Source organism: Erpetoichthys calabaricus, chromosome 11 (assembly GCF_900747795.2).
Source record: "Erpetoichthys calabaricus chromosome 11, fErpCal1.3, whole genome shotgun sequence".
Taxonomy (NCBI): domain Eukaryota; kingdom Metazoa; phylum Chordata; class Cladistia; order Polypteriformes; family Polypteridae; genus Erpetoichthys; species Erpetoichthys calabaricus.
Genome location: NC_041404.2, coordinates 123,262,663 through 123,288,242, shown reverse-complemented (window position 1 = coordinate 123,288,242; position 25,580 = coordinate 123,262,663). Strand labels below are relative to the sequence as shown.

At 41.7% G+C, this 25,580-nt stretch overlaps 1 protein-coding gene across 1 annotated transcript; it reads left to right on the top strand.

Moving 5' to 3' along the window:
* Positions 1–9: 9 nt before the first annotated feature.
* Positions 10–12,490, top strand: dctn5 (dynactin 5). The gene is made up of 6 exons (XM_051933379.1): positions 10–163; positions 878–946; positions 5,461–5,579; positions 9,365–9,476; positions 11,468–11,570; positions 11,968–12,490. Exons 1-6 carry the CDS (start codon positions 116–118, stop codon positions 12,063–12,065), a joined length of 549 nt encoding a protein of 182 aa, XP_051789339.1. The 5' UTR covers positions 10–115; the 3' UTR covers positions 12,066–12,490.
* Positions 12,491–25,580: the final 13,090 nt, after the last annotated feature.

The following is a 25,580-nucleotide window of genomic DNA, read 5'->3' as shown; positions in this document are numbered from 1 at the left end:
ATTGGCGGTTTCAGATCATGTGGCCCAAACTTCCTGGGCGTGATCGGATGTACTTGCTGTGTGGTGTGTTGTTTTCGTCTTCACTTCCTAAGGCCGGCGCCCTTTGGGGAAAAGGATGGAGTTGTGCGAAATACTGTACAACAAGGCTGAATACATAGAAACGGTGGGTATGGAATGCACGGGACTGCATGACAGGTGGAGATGGTTAAATGTTACGTAACTGTGTACTGCGAAATGGGAGAAGCATGGCCTTCACAGAAAGCACTTCACTACATACGAGAGGCGTATACAGGCCGTTAGAGAAGCACCGGTACAGCTTGAGAGGGTAACGAACGGATGTATCTTATCAATTACTGAATGTCTGTAGAGTCCTACAGTACATAGTCCACGCCACATCCATAATATAGACTGAGGAGGTACACGCCAACCACACTACATGTAAATGTCAATTTATTTATATAGCACTTTTAAAACAACATAGTAATGCTGTGGCCAAAGTGCGTTGCAATAATAGAATAAAAGAAAAACAAAACAATTAACATAAAACATAAATAGAAATAAAATATAGGAACATAAAATACATAATAAATAGAAGTAATGGTATATACATAATAAATAGAAGTAATGTTATATAAATCAGATCGTGGACGTAATGGAAGCTAAAGGAGATTCAATGGGATGCCACTGTAGGGAGTGACAGTTTTATTTTTGCATTTTCTTTACTTGGACTTTTCTTTACTCTCACCTTGCAGTTAGTTTTTATTAGTTAATGAATTATCCTAAGCTACCTGAGTGCTTGTTTTTATTGTTTTCTTAATATGTGTAATACGATGGAAATATTGTTGAAACTATAATGATGTTTAATTTGCATTTCCAGGCTTCTGGTAATAAAGTGAGCCGACAGTCTGTGCTATGCGGAAGCCAAAACATCGTGCTCAATGGCAAAGTGAGTAAACTTCTGTTGTCTGAGAGCTCCGAGTTTTAGTGGTAGTTTTGCTTTTGAGTAATTTCAACAAATCGCATTAAAGGTGCCTGCTTTTTGACTTATTGGACTAAATTTACCCTGGAATAGTTTATATATATTTCAACGGTCTGTATTGAATATTCCCCTTTCTTGACATATTTCAATTGGCCGTTCAGTTTATTCTTACGTAGTCCTCCGAAGGCAGTCTCAATGTGTTTATGCCTATTTGCAAATATAAAGTAACAGGAGGTATATTAAGATATATAATATTTGCATCCATAAACTCACAGTGTTTAAATGACTTGTAACAGAAAGAATAATCAGTTATATCTTGGCTGTTCCCAAAGGTGGAATTTAAGGGAAAAACGTAAGTAAATTGAGGACAATTTAAGAGTATGGAGAAGTCATACTAACAGGACATATGTCCATTTGGTAGTGGATAAGAGAAAAACAAAAAAATCAAGTTAATAGTATTCCTTTATAAAACAGACCTCTAGTGGATCCTTGATTTAGTGAAATGTGCAGCGTCATTTGGCCAGTTGGTCACCCAACACCACCCAGAAAACTACTTAAATTAATTTTATGGAATTGGCTGTAGTTCATAATTTTTTGACAAATAATAGTTTTCACGCCTAGACTGCTTGAAGGTAGCCAGTTCATTGAGGTAGGTATGAATACACCAATCATTCTTTGGGTCAGATTTGTAAAACTTGCATATGCACAAAAAGAGGACCAAAAAGTGCAATCTCAATTGTCCACGCAAATGGCATGATCTATTAAAAAAAAAAATTAAAAGAGAGAACTTGCATATATTTATGGCAACCCTGACCCATACATACACAACATTTCGGAGAAAGTGGGAAAAGCAGCCTCACTAGCTAAATGACAACTCATGCATACAGTAATTCATATTATCTAGCCTTTATTATGTGCATTGGCATGACAAACACATTAAACCTCAAAAGAGATGAATATGATATACAAATTCTATTGTAGTTCCTTTTTAAGAGGGTGAATGCAGCGTATTTGCACTGAAGAACTTTTTTTTTTTTTTTTTTTTTTGTTGGTTTATAGTGGCTACCTGTTGTCACTTTTCAGGGAACTGGCCAACAGATCAGGAATATCTCAGCCAAGCTTCAGCTCCTTCATTTCCACTCTGCCGGAACCCATTAACTGACCGACAAGGCGTCACATTCATTTTCTGTATGGTGTGGGTGTTCATACATAAAAGATAGCATCCATCCATCCATCCATTGTCTCCCGCTTATCCGAGGTCGGGTCGCGGGGGCAGCAGCTTGAGCAGAGATGCCCAGACTTCCCTCTCCCCGGCCACTTCTTCTAGCTCTTCCGGGAGAATCCCAAGGCGTTCCCAGGCCAGTCGATGTAATTGTAATTGTAAATGTAATTGTAATTGACAGTAGTCATATTGCAGTAGATCACCTAATAAGAATGAAGCTGCTTTTGCTAATCGTAAGCAGTGTCATTCTATTAACATACAAGTCATCATTCCAAAATGACTGACAAACGACGTGGTTCGGTGGCCTGGGCCAACCCATGATTCATTTGTTTTGAGGCAAAGTAAAATTGGCAGACAACCTGCTCACGGTACTTTATGTGATGGCTGACTTGTTAGTACGGTAACTGGTTAAACTCTGGTTTTTTTTTTGTAGGACTTATAGTATTAATTGTAGCTTCAATCATATCACATGTGCCAGGTGATAGTAGCTGCCACCTTACGCCCTTTCCCAACCCCCGCTGAACAGAGAGGAAAGGCAGTATAATACTGCACTGCTCTTGTACGCACAGTTGTGGAGCAAAGCATAGGACTCGTTAAATTCAAGTAGTGGTGTCTGGTGCATCTGGTGGTAGGCAATAAAGGTCTGCAGTGTTGTAACTGAGTATGTACAAGCTTGATTAGCAAAGTACATATATGGTTGTTTCAGGGTGGCAACCAAGGAGGGTTCAAGGTGCACTCACATACAAACATTTACAAGATGATTGTAACTTATAAAGAGTATACTGCATAGAAATGTGTGTGGGTCAGGTTTTGTAAATCTAATTCCTGTTTTTTGGCATACACATACTCTGATTTACAAATCAATCAGAGTTTTTATAAATGAGAGCCCTGGTGAAGACCAAAGGAAGTGTACCAAGATCCCTTGGAAATGGTTATTGTGGTCCGTTACCAAGTGAAACCTGGAATGGTTCATGATTGGTCCTGTGTCGGATCACATTCATACCAGACAAGCTACAGGGAGTACTGTGCATTATATATTTTCTTTTTTTTTTAGTGGCAGGTTTGTTTCTGACACTGTGTCATGTACTTAATTGAAACTGTTTAATTAAATGTTATGGAAGTCTATAATGGTGGCTGTGACTGTGTATTGCTATTTATTACACATGCCTTTTAAACTTTTGGATTAATTGTAATCTGTTTTTTTCTAATGTGCTTATCTAGTTTAAGATCATTGGAGTTGCTTAAGTTTATTTTTTATTTTTTTAATTGAAATTTTTATCTATGCTTTCAATTTTGAACTGTAAGCTTTTCTTGGTTTATGACTGGTACAATTTTCCAAGCAACCAGACTAAACACTCTGTTTTGGATAGTGAAATAGAATTGTATGTATTTGACATCTTTTCTGTAAGCAAAATGTTTTGTTTGCTTTCTTCTGCATCTTTTAGCTCTTCTTATTTTCTTCGGTCTTCATCTTTCCCTGGTTTTCATTTAAACTTATGTATACAATTCCTTCACCAGTGTCAATGTCTGCAGGTACAGTGGTGTGAAAAACTATTTGCCCCCTTCCTGATTTCTTATTCTTTTGCATGTTTGTCACACAAAATGTTTCTGATCATCAAACACATTTAACCATTAGTCAAATATAACACAAGTAAACACAAAATGCAGTTTTTAAATGATGGTTTTTATTATTTAGGGAGAAAAAAAATCCAAACCTACATGGCCCTGTGTGAAAAAGTAATTGCCCCCTTGTTAAAAAATAACCTAACTGTGGTGTATTACACCCGAGTTCAATTTCCGTAGCCACCCCCAGGCCTGATTACTGCCACACCTGTTTCAATCAAGAAATCACTTAAATAGGAGCTGCCTGACACAGAGAAGTAGACCAAAAGCACCTCAAAAGCTAGACATCATGCCAAGATCCAAAGAAATTCAGGAACAAATGAGAACAGAAGTAATTGAGATCTATCAGTCTGGTAAAGGTTATAAAGCCATTTCTAAAGCTTTGGGACTCCAGCGAACCACAGTGAGAGCCATTATCCACAAATGGCAAAAACATGGAACAGTGGTGAACCTTCCCAGGAGTGGCCGGCCGACCAAAATTACCCCAAGAGAGCAGAGACGACTCATCCGAGAGGTCACAAGAGACCCCAGGACAACGTCTAAAGAACTGCAGGCCTCACTTGCCTCAATTAAGGTCAGTGTTCACGACTCCACCATAAGAAAGAGACTGGGCAAAAACGGCCTGCATGGCAGATTTCCAAGACGCAAACCACTGTTAAGCAAAAAGAACATTAGGGCTCGTCTCAATTTTGCTAAGAAACATCTCAATGATTGCCAAGACTTTTGGGAAAATACCTTGTGGACTGATGAGTCAAAAGTTGAACTTTTTGGAAGGCAAATGTCCCGTTACATCTGGCGTAAAAGGAACACAGCATTTCAGAAAAAGAACATCATACCAACAGTAAAATATGGTGGTGGTAGTGTGATGGTCTGGGGTTGTTTTGCTGCTTCAGGACCTGGAAGGCTTGCTGTGATAGATGCAACCATGAATTCTACTGTCTACCAAAAAATCCTGAAGGAGAATGTCCGGCCATCTGTTCGTCAACTCAAGCTGAAGCGATCTTGGGTGCTGCAACAGGACAATGACCCAAAACACACCAGCAAATCCACCTCTGAATGGCTGAAGAAAAACAAAATGAAGACTTTGGAGTGGCCTAGTCAAAGTCCTGACCTGAATCCAATTGAGATGCTATGGCATGACCTTAAAAAGGTGGTTCATGCTAGAAAACCCTCAAATAAAGCTGAATTACAACAATTTTGCAAAGATGAGTGGGCCAAAATTCCTCCAGAGTGCTGTGAAAGACTCATTGCAAGTTATCGCAAACACTTGATTGCAGTTATTGCTGCTAAGGGTGGCCCAACCAGTTATTAGTTTCAGGGGGCAATTACTTTTTCACACAGGGCCATGTAGGTTTGGATTTTTTTTTCTCCCTAAATAATAAAAACCACCATTTACAAACTGCATTTTGTGTTTACTTGTGTTATATTTGACTAATGGTTAAATGTGTTTGATGATCAAGAAACATTTTGTGTGATAAACATGCAAAAGAATAAGAAATCAGGAAGGGGGCAAATAGTTTTTCACACCTCTGTATAGGATAGAGGGTAGGTACTATTCTGCAAGTGGAGAAGATTATAGGAGGCTGATGGAGTCTTGTGCATGCTCCATATGAATTTGTTCTTTATTTTCTTACAGACAATTGTTATGAATGACTGCATTATTCGGGGAGATCTTGCTAATGTCCGTGTGGGACGGCATTGTGTCATCAAGAGTCGAAGTGTCATTAGGCCTCCATTCAAAAAATTCAGTAAAGGGTAAGGGTCTATGTTCAGAACTGTTCATACCTCCGTCTCATGCTGTATTGATGCTAACAGCAGCTTGATATCCTTCTGGCTTGCTGTTTCTGTTCACTGTAATACCTCTGTCTTTTGGAACATACAATTAGGTTCCAAGCATCTACCATTTGGTACCTCTGCTTTATTACGTCATTTGGTTACAATTAATTGGTTTATTGTCTGTATAATTTTGTGTAGCATCTTTATGTGTACTGAATGTGTACAGTGCCCTGATAATTTACAATATAAGTGGACAAACTTTAACAGTATTCTGGTTAACTATAGCATGACAGATAGAGGTGATTCATATTTCAGTTCGTTCCAAACAGCAGGCAGTGATTTACAGACTGAGTTTGCTAGACACACTCTAATTTTGAAAACCTGCCTAAGAAATAATATCTGAATGTCTCATCTCCAGGTTTTCATTTATACAGAGACTAGCTGTATCCCGTGGCTATGCCCACATAGTAATGAAACAGGACAAACTTTAAAAATAAATAGATGCTGGCACCATATCTGATCATGTTCAGCTCTGATGGGAGCGTGTGTCCCTCGTGGGTAGAAAAGCACATGGCCGTAATATCTCTGGCAGTCGGCAGCTACCCTCTAAAACACATGGAGCTCTAATCTGTCTCTCAAAAACGTCAAACGTTACTCCTTAACAATCTGGAGATGATAATGTCTGTTGAACAAACATGTATCACTAGCTAAGCGGAGGCAAGGTGCACTCCAACACATGGCGAGACGTAGACCAGCTCTAACAGAGGCTGGCGAGTGAATGAGGAAGGCCCCACCCCCCTGCTCTTGGCCCACAGCCACTCTCTTGGATTTGCATAAATGCATCGGTACCGCAAGCGAACTATGGTACTTAGTGCAATGAGGAAGTCGCAAAATCAACCGGAAAGTTCAAGCAAATTATAGAAAACAAACAGATCTAAATCCATTAAGTAATTCTCTCATGAAAAGCAGACAGACATACAGACAGAATGCGCTTGGACCACAAAATTTTTAAAACCGTTTCTTGGCGAGCACCTATGGGCCAAGGGTAACCTACATTCCAAATTTCAAGTCCTAAGTTCTCAATGGTTCGGGAGATTTCATGATGAGTGTGTCAGTGGTATTTGGCTTACTGTGTGTGTATATATATATATATATATATATACATACATACAGTATCTCACAAAAGTGAGTACATCCCTCACATTTTTGTAAATATTTTATTATATCTTTTCATGGGACAACACTGAAGATATGACACTTTGATACAATGTAAAGTAGTCAGTGTACAGCTTGTATAACACTGTAAATTTGCTGTCCCCTCAAAATAACTCAACACACAGCCATTAATGTCTAAACCGCTGGCAACAAAAGTGAGTACACCCCAAGTGAAAAATGTCCAAAATGTGTCAAGTGTCAATATTTTGTGTGGCCACGATTATTTTCCAGCACTGCCTTAACGCTCTTGGGCATGGAGTTCACTAGAGCTTCACAGGTTGCCTTTGGAATCCTCTTCCACTCCTCCATGATGACATCACGGAGCTGGTGGATGTTAGAGACATTGCGCTCCTCCACCTTCTGTTTGAGGATGCTCAATAGGGTTTAGGTCTGGAGACATGCTTGGCCAGTCCAACACCTTTACCCTCAGTTTCTTTAGCAAGGCAGTGATCATCTTGGAGGTGTGTTTGGGGTCGTTATCATGTTTGAATACTGCCCTGCGGCCCAGTGTCCGAAGGGAGGGAATCGTGCTCTGCTTCAGTATGTCACAGTACATGTTGGCATTCATGGTTCCCTCAATGAACTGTAGCTCCCCAGTGCCGGCAGCACTCATGCAGCCCCAAACCATGACACTCCCACCACCATGCTTGACTGTAGGCAAGACACACTTGTCTTTGTACTCCTCACCTGGTTGCCGCCACACATGCTTGACACCATCTAAACCAAATAAGTTTATCTTGGTCTCATCAGCCCACAGGACATGGTTTCAGTAATCCATGTCCTTAGTCTGCTTGTCTTCAGCAAACTGTTTGCGGGCTTTCTTGTGCATCATCTTTAGAAGAGGGTTCCTTCTGGGACGACAGCCATGCAGACCAATTTGATGCAGTGTCCGAGTACTGACAGGCTGACCCCCCACCCCTTCAACCTCTGCAGCAATGCTGGCAACACTCATACGTCTATTTTCAAAAGACAACCTCTGGATATGATGCTGAGCACGTGCACTCAACTTCTTTGGTCGACCATGGCGAGGCCTGTTCTGAGTGGAACCTGTCCTGTTAAATCGCTGTATGGTCTTGGCCACGTGTTGCAGCTCAGTTTCAGGGTGTTGGCAATCTTCTTATAGCCTAGGCCATCTTTATGTAGAACGACAATTCTTTTTTCAAGATCCTCAGAGTTCTTTGCCATGAGGTGCCATGTTGAACTTCCAGTGACCAGTATGAGAGAGTGTGAGAGCGATAACACCAAATTTAACACACCTGCTCACCATTCACACCTGAGACTTTGTAACACTAATGAGTCGCATGACACCGGGGAGGGAAAATGGCTAATTGGGCACAATATGGACATTTTTCACTTGTCTGTGTGTTGAGTTATTTTGAGGGTACAGCAAATTTATACTGTTATACAAGCTGTACACTGACTAAGTTACATTATATCAAAGTGTCATATCTTCAGTGTTGCCCCATGAAAAGATACAATAAAATATTTACAAAAAATATGAGGGGTGTACTCACTTTTGTGAGATACTGTATGTATATATAGATAAATAAAATGTATTATTATTATTATATAGATATAATACGTCATTAAAAAAATTCAGTTATTTGATTATATGTATGTGCAACTGCAGTATGGCCACTTACAAAGCAAAGGGAGGTATCTTTAGTGCATTCTGCTGTTTTTATTGTATTGGGTTGTTACATAGAATTTTGGCTCAGGCCTGGGCCTTTGCATGTTCTCAAGTGTATGTAAGTTTCTATTGAGTACTCCAATTTTCATTCCACATGCCTAATTCATGCCAATTTGTTTAAGTGGCAGCACTTCCAGCGAGTGTGGCATTCAGTGGACTGATGCTCTGTCTCATTTTGGTTCTCATCTTATGCCTGGTGTTGCCAGGGTAGTCAATGGTTTCACCAAAAAAATTGATTAGAAAAGTGGTTGGAGGAGTTATTATTTTATTTAAACTGTTAATTGCTGACTAAGTGTTAGTGGGAGTGAAAAACAGAAAGCCAGTGGTACACATTATTGAAAAAGGTTTTGTATAGTTAAGTGAAAATTAAAAGTGAAAGTGTTTTACCTGCTTTATGCAGTGGTTGTGTCACACTGCTAGGACATTGTGGTTTTTTTATGTTTAAAGAATTATGCAGCGAATCAGAGAGGCCATCTACATAAGTGATATATTCCCTTTTGGACTGTGTGCTGTTTTTTTTTTGTTTTTTTTTTTGTATATTGCTCCTGACTAGCTGGGGACCTTGTGATTTATAGAGGAAGTAAAATTGGAAGCTGTATTTATTGTGATCTTGTCTAATCTTTAAAGGGTGCAAGACAAAAGTGCTTGTAATAATATAGTACATTCTACAGGAAATTAAATGGATTTAATGACTCCTACTAAGTTCCAGCATCTGCTTATGGTGTTTAATTTGAACTTTCAAGGCTTCTATGAAATTACTGGCTTTACTAAATAACTAATGTGTGGGGTTTGCTGGTTCAGTTTCATCTTTGATTTATTTTGCACTCTCCTTTTATCACATTATTTTTCTTTCCTGCAGAGTAGCATTCTTTCCTCTTCACATTGGAGACCATGTGTTTATTGAAGAAGACTGTGTCGTTAATGCAGCACAGATAGGATCATATGTCCACATAGGAAAAAATTGTGTTATTGTAAGTATATTGATTGTTCTTTCTGAATTTCACAATATTCAGCTTGTGCTGAACTTAAGTCCACTGTCTAAATGAAAATATCTTGGGGCACAAAATCCAAAGAATTCATGCAGTAGCATGAATTTACCCCCTAACTGTCATGTTAATTCTTGGGATTTGAGTTTTTCCACAAGCTCAGTGGACTGCCCTTCTGTGATGATTTTTACAAATTGTCAGCAACAATTCAGTATGCAATTTTATAACATTCCATAATGAAAGAGGATGAGTTTCATGAAAAGGTAGAAAAATGTGGCTCCGCCCCTTTAAAATTGAAGTTTAGTGTTCTGATCAGAAATCATGTTGCTGATAAAAACAGCACTTTGTAATTAAGAGAACATATATTTGATATATGCATATTTTACATTGTTCGCAGCTGAAGAGATGCCTCTGGATTTCCCCCACTTTTTTTTTTTTTTTTATTTATATAAAATTAGGGAGCTTTGCTCGCCCACCCCCGGGTTTGGTTTACAGGATGTACAATTTAAAGAGATAATTTTCATGGGAATGGTTACATATGCATTATTTTCACTTTTACTTTAAAACTTTTGTAAAAACAATACTTATTCTTTTTTTCCTGCCCCGGGCATGGGTAAATCTTTCTCGCAGGACGTATAAAGCTGCTCACGTTGTGGGGGGGGGGGGGGGGCTTGGGTTGGGAGGTTGAATGCAAGCTAAGGAGATGCCGTTGGATCAGCTGCTGTCTTTCTGCTGCTGCTGGTGAGCTGCGTGTTATGTTTGTCGCGCTGCACGTCAATCATTTAAAGCCTGTACAGCAGCTGTTCTTTTGCCACTTCGTGTCTGTGCCACAAGCTTTGTTTTGGGGGGGGGGGGGGGGCTGAATGCAAGCTAAGGAGTTGCAGTCGGATCATCTGCTGGCTTGTTGCTGCTGGCGAGCTGTGTTTTCTGCTTGTTGCACAGCAGCTGTCCTTTGGCCACTTCGCATCTCTGCTGCTTGCGTTGTTAATTGGGGGGGGGGGGGTTTAGCTGGATGCACGCTAAGGAGAAACAGTCGGATCATCTGCTGGCTTGCTGTCATTTTAAGAGCTGGGAGCACATGATGTCTGTCTGCCAAAAGCATTCCAACAACTGCTTGGTTAGATGTCCGTGAACTTGTTTTAAATGTCTCACTGTCTTGTCTCACGTGACATTAAAGTGTCTCTCCCGAGATCATGTCTTGTCTCCCTCCCAAGATTTTTTTTTATAATAGAGAGACAGCCATCTATTTATGAAAATGTTCCTGTGAATGTGTGGCATGTAGAAATTTCATCAGACTGTCTATGATCAGTTTGTTCAAGAAGATACGACAGAATTTCATCTTAATATACTTAATTAACTAGCTGTTTGTCACAATGGAAGGCATAATACGGCCGATAAATGCAAATTCCACTTGATTTATCCAATTTCTTGTGCTGGAATTTGAATTCAGTTATTCAGTTTTAAGATCTTATGAGACTGCCTGTTACTGTTAGTTTTCATCTTTGGAGATACAGCATTCTGGATTTGAAACCTTGCTTTGTTTACATGAGGTTTCCTCTGTGTACTCCCACATTTCAAAGGTGTGGCAGATTAATTGCCCTCTCAAAGTTAGTCTTTTAAGGCTTGATATTTGCATATGTCGGCTGTATGATTGATTAGGTCTCTGTGTCAAATGGTAACTGACTCTGTACCCAATAGGACAGGGTTTGGCCCACCCCCTCCCTAACTGGCTTCAAAATACCTTGTCACATTTTCTAACTATTTTTTTAACAAAATGTCATCCTTTTGCAAACCTGCCAACAGCCTAGCCTGTGGAAAAAAAACCATTTTTATAATATTTAAGGCTCAGCTTCTATAAAAATGCTGATGAAAAGTAAACTCGGATGGAAAACATTTTTATAATACTGAATGCTCAGCTTCTATATGATGCGCTGATGAACAGTAAACTTACTTACTTACTTACTTACTTGGTTTAGGGTCGACGGTGTGTTCTCAAAGACTGCTGCAAGATTCTTGACAACACAGTCCTGCCTCCTGAGACAGTTGTTCCACCTTTCACTGTGTTCTCTGGCTGTCCGGGTGAGTGAAATATATGTTAACTCAACCAACAAACTATAGAAGTAACTGCATAAATGTGGAAATTTGTATTCTGAATCACATTTTTTTCTGAATTAATGTGTAATACCAGCAACCAATTCATACTCTTAGCTATATATAGTTAACAGAAAATGTTCCCTCTGACTCTATTGCTAAGGTAGTCTTTTAATTTGCCTAAAGGTGTTCAAGGCAGCCTGGTTATGATTACAAAACTCGGACCATATAACAATTTCATACTAGTGCTCTCAGTTACTGTCTTTTCACTTACCTCCTGGGACACAAAAACTCTGTTCTTAATTTTTTCTGTTCTTAATTTTTTTTAACTCCTTGTGCCCTGCAGAAATATTATATCTGATTTGTTGTCTTTGTCTTGCTTAAGGTTTGTTCTCTGCAGAACTCCCAGAATGCACACAGGAGCTAATGATTGATGTCACAAAAAGCTACTACCAAAAGTTTTTACCCTTGAGCCAGATTTAAAATGTAACAAGAGAAGAGGACTTAATAATTAGTGGGGTAATCCTGGATTGCCCAGAGGAGACCCGTTTATTGGAGGCGAGAGATGCTGAATTCCTGTCTGTCCCAGCCCCGTCTGGATGAGACTGTTCAGTGTGGCAGATTCAAGGTGCTCAGCTGTATGTGTGGGTAGGGATGACAATAAAAAAGTTCTAAATTTGTTCTAGGTATGCAGTCCTATTTAAAAACCATACCATTCCATCTTGAGTACTTTATCTAATTAAGCATTTTATTTATTGTTTATCGAGCAAAGCTAAGACTATTCCATTAGTATCTTGTGTTATGTGTTCTTATTTCCATTTATGAGACATGTGTACAAGCCATCCATGAAGATGAAAAAGTTGGTAAGAAATGGATTAATAAAGTGAAGTATTCTGTGTGTATCAGAAGATCTTTTTTTATTGTTATTTTTTTAATTCTGATTTACTGTTCATTATATACAACACATCATAGAGTAATATAGTGGTGCAGTGGTTTTAATGTTGCCCCATTGCTTCAGTTTCCAGGCGTTGTGTGAAGTTTGCACATTCTTCCAGTGTCTGTATGGGCTGCTTCTTCTGTTTCCACATTCCAGAAGGCATTCTAGATTAAATGGTGAATCATATTTGATGCTATGTGAGTGTGAAAGTCTGTTTGTGCAGGAGTGTGGCCTGCGGTGGATTTGATTGGTTATTTCCGTTCACCTAATATTAGAATAGTTTTCAGCCCCCTGTGACTCTGAGTTGGATTATGGAAGTTGAAGAATATTCTGCTATATAATATAAATCGTAGAGTGTTAGAGTTTAAGAAAAATTAGATTTTTTTTGAAGTCCTGTGGTTTTACATGAAAAAAAGAATATTTTAATTATAACTGAATATGAGCAGCTTGTACATGCCTTCTTTAAAAGCGTATTACATGACCTAAAATAATTTAAATGTGGAGGTATACTGTATTGTGATAGCTATCATGAGTCGAGTGGATGAGACTTTTATCAAATACAGGCTGGGTAATGTCACTTTATTGCACACATGTAAGGAAATGTTTTATCCAAAAAAAACAGTCCTTGATATAACACCCAGAAACCATGTGACAAGTGAGCATGGTAAAGCACTTCACACAAGCACACAGTGTCATTGCCATTTCAAAATGACACAGCAGAGCTACACACTAACAGTGACTTTGACATCATTCCTTGTACAATGGTGATTAACAATAAAATAATAAATTTCAAGCAAATTGCTCATTTCAAGTGAGAGCATCCATCCATCCATCCATTGTCTCCCGCTTATCCGAGGTCGGGTCGCGGGGGCAGCAGCTTGAGCAGAGATGCCCAGACTTCCCTCTCCCTGGCCACTTCTTCTAGCTCTTCCGGGAGAATCCCAAGGCGTTCCCAGGCCAGTCGAGAGACATAGTCCCTCCAGCGTGTCCTGGGTCTTCCCCGAGGCCTCCTCCCGGTTGGACGTGCCCGGAACACCCTCACCAGGGAGGCGTCCAGGAGGCATCCTGATCAGATGCCCCGAGCCACCTCATCTGACTCCTCTCGATGCGGAGGAGCAGCGGCTCTACTCTGAGCCCCTCCCGGATGACTGAGCTTCTCACCCTATCTTTAAGGGAAAGCCCAGACACCCTGCGGAGGAAACTCATTTCAGCCGCTTGTATTCGCGATCTCGTTCTTTCGGTCACTACCCATAGCTCATGACCATAGGTGAGGGTAGGAACATAGATCGACTGGTAAATTGAGAGCTTCGCCTTGCGGCTCAGCTCCTTTTTCACCACGACAGACCGATGCAACGCCCCGCATTACTGCGGATGCCGCACCGATCCGCCTGTCGATCTCACGCTCCATTCTTCCCTCACTCGTGAACAAGACCCCGAGATACTTGAACTCCTCCCCTTGGGCAGGATCTCGCTACCACCCCTGAGAGGGCACTCCACCCTTTTCCGGTTGAGGACCATGGTCTCGGATTTGGAGGTGCTGATTCTCATCCCAGCCGCTTCACACTCGGCTGCGAACCGATCCAGAGAGAGCTGAAGATCACGGCCTGATGAAGCAAACAGGACAACATCATCTGCAAAAAGCAGTGACCCAATCCTGAGCCCACCAAACCGGACCCCCTCAACACCCTGGCTGCGCCTAGAAATTCTGTCCATAAAAGTTATGAACAGAATCGGTGACAAAGGGCAGCCCTGGCGGAGTCCAACTCTCACTGGAAACGGGGTTCGACTTACTGCCGGCAATGCGGACCAAGCTCTGGCACTGATCGTACAGGGACTGAACAGCCCTTATCAGGGGGGCCGGTACCCCATACTCTCGGAGTACCCCCCACAGGATTCCCCGAGGGACACGGTCGAATGCCTTTTCTAAGTCCACAAAACACATGTAGACTGGTTGGGCAAACTCCCATGCACCCTCCAGGACCCTGCTAAGGGTATAGAGCTGGTCCACTGTTCCGCGACCAGGACGAAAACCACACTGTTCCTCCTGAATCCGAGGCTCGACTATCCGACGGACCCTCCTCTCCAGGACCCCTGAATAGACTTTTTCCAGGGAGGCTGAGGAGTGTGATCCCTCTGTAGTTGGAACACACCCTCCGATCCCCCTTCTTAAAGAGGGGGACCACCACCCCGGTCTGCCAATCCAGAGGCACTGTCCCTGATGTCCATGCGATGTTGCAGAGGCGTGTCAGCCAAGACAGTCCTACAACATCCAGAGCCTTGAGGAACTCCGGGCGTATCTCATCCACCCCCGGGGCCCTGCCACCAAGGAGTTTTTTGACCACCTCGGTGACCTCAGTCCCAGAGATGGGGGAGCCCACCTCTGAGTCCCCAGGCTCTGCTTCCTCATTGGAAGGCATGTTAATGGGATTGAGGAGGTCTTCGAAGTATTCCCCCCACCGACCCACAACGTCCCGAGTCGAGGTCAGCAGCGCACCATCCCCACCATATACAGTGTTGACACTGCACTGCTTCCCCTTCCTGAGACGCCGGATGGTGGACCAGAATCTCCTTGAAGCCGTCCGAAAGTCATTCTCCATGGCCTCCCCAAACTCCTCCCACGCCCGAGTTTTTGCCTCAACAACCACCAAAGCCGCATTCCGCTTGGCCTGCCCGGTACCTATCAGCTGCCTCCGGGGTCCCACAGGACAAAAGGGTCCTGTAGGACTCCTTCTTCAGCTTGACGGCATCCTTCACCGCCGGTGTCCACCAGCGGGTTCAGGGATTGCCGCCACGACAGGCACCGACCACCTTACGGCCACAGCTCCGGTCAGCTGCCTCAACAATAGAGGCACGGAACATGGCCCATTCGGACTCAATGTCCCCCACCTCCCTCGGGATGTGGTCGAAGTTCTGCCGGAGGTGGGAGTTGAAGCTACTTCTGACAGGGGGCTCTGCCAGACGTTCCCAGCAGACCCCTCACAACACGTTTGGGCCTACCACGCCTGACCATCGAAGCCAACTCACCACCAGGTGGTGATCAGTTGACAGCTCCGCCCCTCTCTTCACCCGAGTGTCCAAGACATGTGGCCGCAAGTCCGACGACACGACCACAAAGTCGATCATCGAACTGAGGCCTAGGGTGTCCTGGTGCCAAGTGCACATATGAACACCCCTATGCTTGAACATGGTGTTCGTTATGGACAATCCGTGACGAGCACAGAAGTCCAATAACAAAACACCGCTCGGGTTCAGATCAGGGGGGCCATTCCTCCCAATCACGCCCTTCCAGGTCTCACTGTCATTGCCCACGTGAGCATTGAAGTCTCCCGCAGAACGAGGGAGTCCCCAGAAGGTATGCCCTCTAGCACCCCCTCCAGGGACTCCAAAAAGGGTGGGTACTCCGAACTGCTGTTCGGTGCATACGCACAAACAACAGTTAGGACCCCGTCCCCCCACCCGAAGGCGAAGGGAGGCTACCCTCTCGTCCACCGGGGTAAACCCCAATGTACAGGCTCCAAGTTGGGGGGCAATAAGTATACCCACACCTGCTCGGTGCCTCTCACCGGGGGCAACTCCAGAGTGGTAGAGAGTCCAGCCCCTCTCAAGGAGATTGGTTCCAGAGTCCAAGCTGTGCGTCGAGGTGAGCCCGACTATATCTAGCCGGAACCTCTCAACTTCGCGCACTAGCTCAGGCTCCTTCCCCTTCAGAGAGGTGACATTCCACGTCCCAAGAGCCAGTTTCTGTAGCCGAGGATCGGACCGCCAAGGTCCCCGCCTTCGGCCACCACCCAACTCACACTGCACCCGACCTCCTTGGCCCCTCCCATAGGTGGTGAGCCCATGGGAAGTCAAGTGAGAGCACTTCAAAAATAACATCTCGAGAAACAGATATTGTTGCAAAAATATTAACATTAAGTTTGTGTACACATTCCATTGTCTAATCCATTGAACCATTTTAGTGAGATAGTTATTCATGCTTTTCAGTCCAAAGTGAGGTGGATATGAGTTCAGAATAAAAATAGGCTTTAAGACTTGAAATCAGGTATAACTGTGTGGTAGTATATTGTGGCTAATTCAGAAAAGAATTGGCTAACAGCAGGTAGGATACCAGTACATCACAGGGCATACTCAGACAAACAATCGAGACACCTATAAAACCAGTTTAGAATTGCTACTTAAATTACCATCTGTATTTTGAGATATTTGGAAGCAAACTCTCAAGTACCCTGTGAAAACCCCAATTAGAAACAGATAAAATGTGCTAACTCCACACAGATATAAACTAGAAGCCTCATTTACTGTGTATAGCTTGCTTATGCACAGAAAGAGCTTCTACAGGGTGGCCCACAAAAAAGTGGCCCACCTCCACCGAGTCAACTCCATTACATGGTGAAGAGAAAAATGATCGAAGTTGGTACTCACATTTATAGAAGATACTGAAAGTGATCTCCTTGTGCGTCAATATATCACTGTGCCCGTTTCAGCATGTTCATGTACAGTACACTCTTTGCAATGTCATTGGATCGATTCTCTGTATCGCATTTTCAGTGTTCAACTTCAGTTCATTTATAGTTCGTGGATTTGTTGCGTGCAAGTGTCCCCACAAGATACAGTATAGTCGCACATTGTTAAGTCAGGTGATCGTGGTGGCCATAAACCCTTGCTAATAATCCTTTCGTGAGGGAATTGCTCCCGAATAGTAGCCATAGATATGCGGGAAGTATGGCAAGTTGCACCATCTTGCTGGAAATAACAATGGTCGCGTTCATAGTTCATCAGTTGTGTGTAGAACTGGCAAAAAATCTGCAGCTACACCTTTAGCGGCAAACGAGACGAGAGTCATCTCGGTGGAGGCGGGCCACTTTTTCGTGGGCCACCCTGTATTTGCGCATAGCAAACATTAGAATTTATAAAAAAAAAAACTTAATGGGGGAACTTGCGTATATTTACAGCAACTCTGACCCCTACTTACACAACATTTCGGAGAAACTTGAAAATGGTGACACACTCGATCAATCAGAAAGGGCAGACGAACCATCTAAATGATGACTTGTGTGCATTATTTTAATATATTACAATAATGGCTCAGTGGTATTAATAATAATTCATATCATCAAGCCACAATTATAATGTGTGCTAATGTGACAGACATTTTAAATCTCAAAAGTGATGAATACGATATAAAGACAGTATTTCAGTTCCTTTTAAGAGGACCAATGCTGTGCATTTGCACTGAAGAGCTTTTTTGGTTTTTCGTCAGTTTATATCTGCTACCTTTTAAGGTCAGGAGTATCTCAACCATGCTTTATTCCATCATGCCCATTGTACTGAAAGCTAATAGCTGACTGAGGAGGTGTACTGAATGAGTGTATATACTTAAAACATAATATTTTGCCAAAACAAGAGGCAATTTGCAGCAGTGCCCAGTTCCCATAATGTAATTGGATCATTTTACTGCACTCATGTTGCAACAAGGGCATCTAGCGAGAATGAAGTGTTCTGTTTTTTTTTCTTTTCAACCACAAATTCTTACATTCCAGTAACACACAAGTCATATGTGATGCCAAGATGAGACTGACAAACATCATGCTTCCTTAGCCTGGGTCAACCTGTGATTCATTTATTTCTAGGCAAACTAGCTTTACCAGACAGTAAAGTACCAGACAGTTCTGTACATGGTGGCTAGCTTGCTGGTAAGGTAACTGGCTGAACCCTCAGTTTTTCATATGTTCTATACTATTCATTGAATCAGCAGTCATGCCAGTACATGTGCCAGTTTTAATAGTTACCTGCTCAGAGGCTAGCACCTTTCCTGGACCCCAAAAGGAAAGAGGAGAAATGCTATAATGCCACACATGGTCTTACGTGCTCAGTTGCGGAGCATAGGCAGACGCTTTTGAACGCAGGTGGTGGAGTCTTGAGGCATCGGGTGGAAGGCAGCTGTACCAGCCAATGAGCGTCTGCAGCATTGTGATTGCATATGTATGAGGTTAGTTAGCATCAAGGCATATTCACAAATTCACATTTACAAGGTGATTGTGATTGGTAATGCTGTGTTCCATTTACCTTGGAATTCAGATGTTGGAACTGGGAATGACGTTACACCCCAGGTGAACGCATTCCAGTAAAACATTTGGAAAACCAATATGGATGCATCCAGGAAAACCTTTGTTGTGCTTGCTCCACTGGAATAAAAAATTCCAACTTTCCACTTGAAATGGAACACAGCATATAAATGTGCTTATTCCAGGTTTTATAAAATTGATTTATTTTTTTGTGTGTAAGGAGTGCACATATTTTCATGCTAAAATCCATGCAAAGTTCTATAAATGAAGCACCAAGACTCTAGATTGGAGACAGCAGCATTAACCTGTGGGCCTCCATGCTGCTCTGTGCAGTGTGTTTTCTAAACTTTGCTTGAAGTTTATTTGCCACTATGTTCCCTCTATACCAGCTACTTTTGGAGAACAATTAAAAATTGAGATTTAACATTTATAGTATTCTGGTTGTAATCTTAATCGCTTCTGATAGTCACAGTTTTTTTGAGGCTTTATTTATAGTTCATTATATCTTAGTATCCGCCAACGTTTCAGACGTGAAAAAGTAAGTACACCCTATGAATTTTTTTTTTTTTATATATGTGGACATATCAAGATTTGATCTTCATTTAAACATATCTATAGATAAAGGTAACATACAATCATACCACATTTACATTGTGTAGTCCATTATGTAGTTTAAATAAAGATGAATACACATTTTGCATGTGGAAAAAATAAAGTGCACCCCCACATTTAGCATTAGGTCCAAATGATAATCATTCTGAAGGATCCAGAATGACCCTGTCTTAATACAACCTCAGGCACTGAGCTAGGCTTGCTCTTTGCTGTTGAAGTGTGTGTTATCACCATGCACTGATGCAGGGGGACTCTCTGACGTCTTTGAAAAAAGGTTATAGGTGCCTAGTTCTCTGGAGGTGGATTTAAAGAGATCTCCAAACAATCAGAAATCAACAACTCTGCCACTCAGAAGATTATTTACAAGTAGAGAAAATTTCAAACATTTTCCATCTTCTCTAGGCCGGGCCGCCCCACCAAGTTCAGCCTGAGAGCAGCATGCAAGATGCTGAAAGAAGTCTCGGTAAGAACCTTGGAATTTCATCACTGGACCCTCTTCCTACTGTTAATGTCAAAGTGCTTGAGTATACCATTAGAAAGAGGAGGCATAAGTTAGATCTGCATGGGAGATGTGCCAGGAGGAAATCATTTTCTGTCCAAAAAGAACATCAGGGAAAGCCTATGTTTGCCCAGGAACACCTAAGCAAAGACCAGCACTTCTGGAACAATGTGCTATTGATAAATGAGGACACAGTACCAGAAGACATGTTTGTTGAAAAGCACAGACAACATTTGACCAGAAGAACCCGATACTAACTGTAAACCATAGTTATGGAAGTGATATGGCTTGGGACTGCTTTGCTGCAGCAGGGCCTGGGCAGCTCGCCATTACAGAATCTAAAGGTAGATGGTATAACGGTTTGACCATGAATACCATTGTGACAGTTGTACCACCATCTGAATTCTGCAGTATCGCTGGTATCAGGATATGCCCAGAAATGGTGAACCAGTAATAACCTCTTCAAGACCTTCAAAAGTTGAACTTCTAGAAATCCTCTAAACACAATGTAAAAAAAAAAAATATATATATCACACATGATACTCGTGCTACTCTTTTGAGTTGCGACGCTCCACTGTTGTTGGTAAAGAATGGAGCGGTGCACAAGATCCATAAGCAAAAGCAACAGGCAATAAACTCTTCAGTTCAAACATTGCACAACCCTGCTTAAAAGAAATCCACCATGAATGACAATAACATACTGAAAGATGGTAGAGTAAAATTATACAGTATTGACAAAAGATGAATATAAACAAAACACATAAGAGAGGTGCCTGGGTACACGCAAATCATTTTACAAACTTCTGTCCATCGGCGGCCCCATGGCCAAAACACACACAACTCAAAGAGCTAATTACAAACCTATAATGTCTTAGGAAAAAGCAACAAGAAATCCAGTTCATTTCATGTTGCTGGAAAGTATGAATAATGGAAGGCACCAGCAACAATATTAGCCTTTGGAGACCCGAAGGACAGTACCTCACCAGGCTTTTGTAAGACTGACCATTAGTTATGTACTGTATTTATTTATTATTTACTGATGTGCTATCAGTGTTGTCAGGATTGGGGAAAATATCATGATCTCAGTTTTGAGATCATATAACCCACCACTAATAGAATCCACCATGAATTCTTCACTGTACCAGAGGGTGCTTGAGGATAATACGAGACCATCTGTTAAAACTGAGAGTGGACCTTGGAACATATATATATATATATATATATATATATATATATATATATATATATATATATATATATATTCCAGTAAATTCACCAAGTAATGGCTGAAAAGAAATTTGTCCTTCCCTTACCGACCTCAGGTAGATATAAGCATCTGAGCACCCACACGTCAGCATTCATTAACTATAGAAAACTGTACCTGCGGGAACACTTCGTACCTCCAGGAATGATGATAATTTCAAATGAATTTCTCAGCTGATAAGAGAGCATGGTGCTTCACAAGTGCTGTATTGCTTTTGCTTATTTATTTTTGTTTTCAACATTGAATTGGATAGTCCATTAAACAGAATTCACCAGGCTAGTACCCCTTTCAAGTGCCTCTGTCTTATCTCTCACAGTGTATATTCCACACAGATGGAGATTGGGCTGTGGTTTTAACTTAGGACTCTGGAGAGCACTAAGTACAGGACCTCTAACAGAGCGAAATAACAGACTTGTATTATACTGAACAATAAAACACAGAACTAGTATGGTCTGAAATGGAGAGTGCAGGCAAATCTACAGTATTCAAGTTATTAATGTGACCATTCTGTTGTGTTTCTTCTTCTTCTTCTTCTTTCAGCTGCTCCCGTCTGGAGTTGCCACAGTGAATCATCTGTTTCCATATCTTCCTGTCCTCTGCATCTTGCTCTGTTACACCCATCTCCTGCATGTTGTCTCTCACCACATCCATCATTTCCTCCTCTTAGGCCTTCCTCTTTTCCTATTGCCTGGCAGCTCCATCCTTAACACCCTTCTCCCAGCAGACCCAGCATCTCTCCTCTGCACATGTCCAAACCAATGCAATCTCACCTCCCTGACTTTGTTTCCAAACTGTCCAGCCAGAGCTGGTGTGTTTACAGGGACTGAAATAAAATGGATGTCAGAACAATTTAACCAAACACTTAAAAAGATGATGAAGAGAAAATTTGTGACAAATAGAAAGAACTGGCATCCTTCTTTTCCTTGTCATCTTTTGCACTACAGGCATCCACTGGCTCTTTGCCTTTTGAGTTTGTTATATGGACAGCAACAGCAAGGCAGACAGACAGACAGCCAAACCAGTATTTTGGAATACATATCACAATTCCAAGAGTGACTTCAGTAACTTCCTCTTCTATTTGAAGGACTCAGAATGCACAGTCAGTGCACACATGAGCATTGTCTTGTCATGTAAAAAAAGCATAAGCTATAGGGCGGCACAGTGGCACAGTGGGTAGCGCTGCTGCCTCGCAGTTAGGAGACCTGGGTTCACTTCCCGGGTCCTCCCTGCGTGGAGTTTGCATGTTCTCCCCATGTCTGCGTGGGTTTCCTCCCATAGTCCAAAGACATGCAGGTTAGGTGCATTGGCGATTCTAAATTGTCCCTAGTATGTGCTTGGTGTGTGTATGTGCCCTGTGGTGGGCTGGCGCCCTGCCCAGGGTTTGTTTCCTGCCTTGCGCCCTGTGTTGGCTGGGATTGGCTCCAGCAGACCCCAGTGACCCTGTAATTAGGATATAGCGGGTTGGATAATGGATGGATGGATGTCTGATACATCTTTGACAATATTTACTCCTTTAGTTTAGAGATGCATTTATATAAATAAAGCATTCAAAATTCCAACACATTTAAGGAGCCTGGTCTTTAGTACACAACAGAATGATGGTTTTTAGTGCTTGCTGAAAGGTATTGTACATTACTTTGGAGTTTTATTTATTCGTTTGTTATTTATAGAAGTAGAAAGATCAAAAACTTTAGCATTGTGGGGACATATCTGGATGTTTAGGGTAAGTTTGGCTGTTTACCACTGGCACAAAATCACACCTCACTTTCATTGCCTGTTCCTTCTTCACATGTTTATGTTCAGTGTATGTTGAACAATGTTATTATATGTAAACCTTCTCTGTGTGGTATCAAATCTCATTCCATACTCTATTCATGTGTAGCTCCTGGTTGCTGAAAGGAGCTGCCCACCTCCATTTTAACTTCTGACTCCCTCGAGGTGTTTAAGAAGCATTTGGAGACTCTCTTGTTTGCTAACTTTCTGTCTAATTAGGTTTTGTGCCCTAGGAAGTGTGATATTTCTATTTTGTCCCGAGTTCTTTACTTGCTGAGTTCCATTTTGTACCCTTATTCTGTAACCCTTGTTTCCAAGCAGTCCACCAGACTTATGTTGAATCGATTGTGCTGGCCTCTTTTGTAAGTCCTTTAGATAAATACGTCTGCTAAGCAATAAATGTAAATGTACAGGCCCATAGGCCTCTTGTAATTTGTGTCAGTGTCAATGAATCTGTTTTTTTTTTTTTTTACAATATCTTAAAGTCCTGTTAAATTTTGTGATCTTCCTTTATATGTCATAATCAAGACGTACAAATGGCAAACATTCAGGGGTGTTGTGTATGCACAAGAGGAGGGATGAATGAAGAAGTACCAGTATGAAAGGGTGCCCGGAGTGCACAATGCACCCTGAAAAACCCCTGAGGTGGCAATCATACCCAAACACTGACTGTTCAGGATGCCCAAAATCCTTACCAATGCACCCAGGTACAGATTCTGAGACTCAGTTAGTTTATTTTTCATTAACCTTTGGGCCTGAAAGGCCCATTCAGGGATCCACGTACCGTTAAGGGAGTACATGAGGCAAGCGGATTAGTATTGTCTGTTAAATAAAATTAGATGATACATTCTGATTTGTCGTGGCACAGGAGAGTGGTGATGTGTTGGACATACAATTCAGAATGTCACTGTACCGTGAATACACTCCTATTAGTAGACGTCTTTTAGATCATCACATTCTCAAACAGCTTAATCCAAGTTGGCGTCAGCGAGCAACAAGACTATCCTGGCAGCCCTGGACAATAAGGAACCATTAAATCTATAAATGTTTAAACAGGTGTCTTGTCATGGTTAGATCTTATTGTGACCCTATTTCTCCCATTTTATAGTCTTTATTATGTAGCCTTTAACAGAAATCCCCAAACTCCATGCTCTTATCACACCATCAGATACTGTAGTTTAGCACTTCACTCTTCCTTTTGTACCAAACACTGCTAAAGGAAGGCTTCCCTGATAAAAAGGTACATTTTGTTCCTATTAAATCTTCCACAGCCTTCAAACAGTTCACTCGTCCAGAATAACCCTTCCCAACTTCCAACTCTCACCACAACAACCTCTGGATGGTGTAGAACAGGCTCCTGTCCTGATAAGCTGTATTTCCTTCTGCCAAAAAGCTTCTCTCCTCCTGCCAGTGCTGAGATCCTCTGATGTTTGAAAATCCCTCTTTTGTATGGGACTTCCTGTTTCTTTTAAACAACCTGCCACCCTTCCCATTGGCCAGTCCACAGTGCAACTTCTCTCTTAAAGGGGCAGATCAGCACACTCAAATGAATAGACAAACAATAAGGGGAGAGGACAACAACAATGACAACACTTATGTGGCCACTGCTACACTTTACATCTGTAACCCCAGGCATTTAGGCAGAGCACCAGAACAGGCAGGAGAAAAAGTTATTTTTGCATTATAGATAACATATTGCTATAAAACAAAAGCAAAATAATAAGTGTTAACACCATACAACATGCTACTACTAAAAGGTTCATTCCCAGGTGGCCCATTTCTTGTATTGCTTGAAATGTCGGCAGTAATTCAGAACATTCTTAGGTTGATTTTTCCCTCCTCCTTTCTTCTCCCTCTGATTAGCTCTTTTAATTATCCTATAATGCTAATCTAAGTATGATATGGCCATCCTGTCTCCAAGACAACTTTGACTTGCTTTACAGTTAAATTTCTTGTCTTCAAAAAGTGCCTTTAGGGGTCATATACTTATGCCATTAGAGTCAGGTGACTATAGTAAAGTGTGTTTGTATAACACATTTATTATTAGCAGACACTAAGAGATTTGATACTTGAGATTTCATGCCATGCAGAGCTGGCATCACCAGACGCTGTTCAACAACAGACGTGAGTGGCTGAGAAGGAGCAAAGGACATCACAAGTGTCTCCATGTACAGTATACTGTAGGTGTAGACTCAGGCATCAAGGATTTGAACTTAATATGTATAGCTACAGGAAGACAGTGTAGTGATCTGAAGAGAGGAATGACATGTGCAAGCCTTGGCTAGTTAAACCCCAGATGTGCCACTGAATTTTTAAACATCTGCAGTGGCTTGGTGACACAGTCTTGTACTTCCACTAGAAGAGAGTTACAGTAGTCCAGATGTGATGAGACCAAAATCTGGACCAGGAGTTATGCTGCATATTCTTTCAGATACCATCTGATTATGCAGATACAGTATTGTACTCAGTGAATCTGCAGGGCCTTTGGCCTGTAACAACATGGTCCCTGCATGAAAGTTGGTCATCGATCACCACCTCAAGGTTGCGTACCATCTAGGGAGGTGTTAGAGATAGGGAGCCAAGCAGAACAGAAATAGGGTGCTGAATAAATGGACAAGTTGGAACAACAAGAAGGGTCATCTTTGCCAGGTTGAGCTAGAGATGATGTTCCTTCTTCCAGGTTGCAATATCAGTGAGGCATGCAGAGATTCTAACTGATACTGTGTGGTCCTCTGGAGGAAAAGACAGGCATAGTTATGTATTATCAGCATACCACTGATTGGAAAACTTAGAAATAAGGGTTTAAAGAAGCGATCTTGTGCCATCATCCAAAGTTCATAAAACTAAA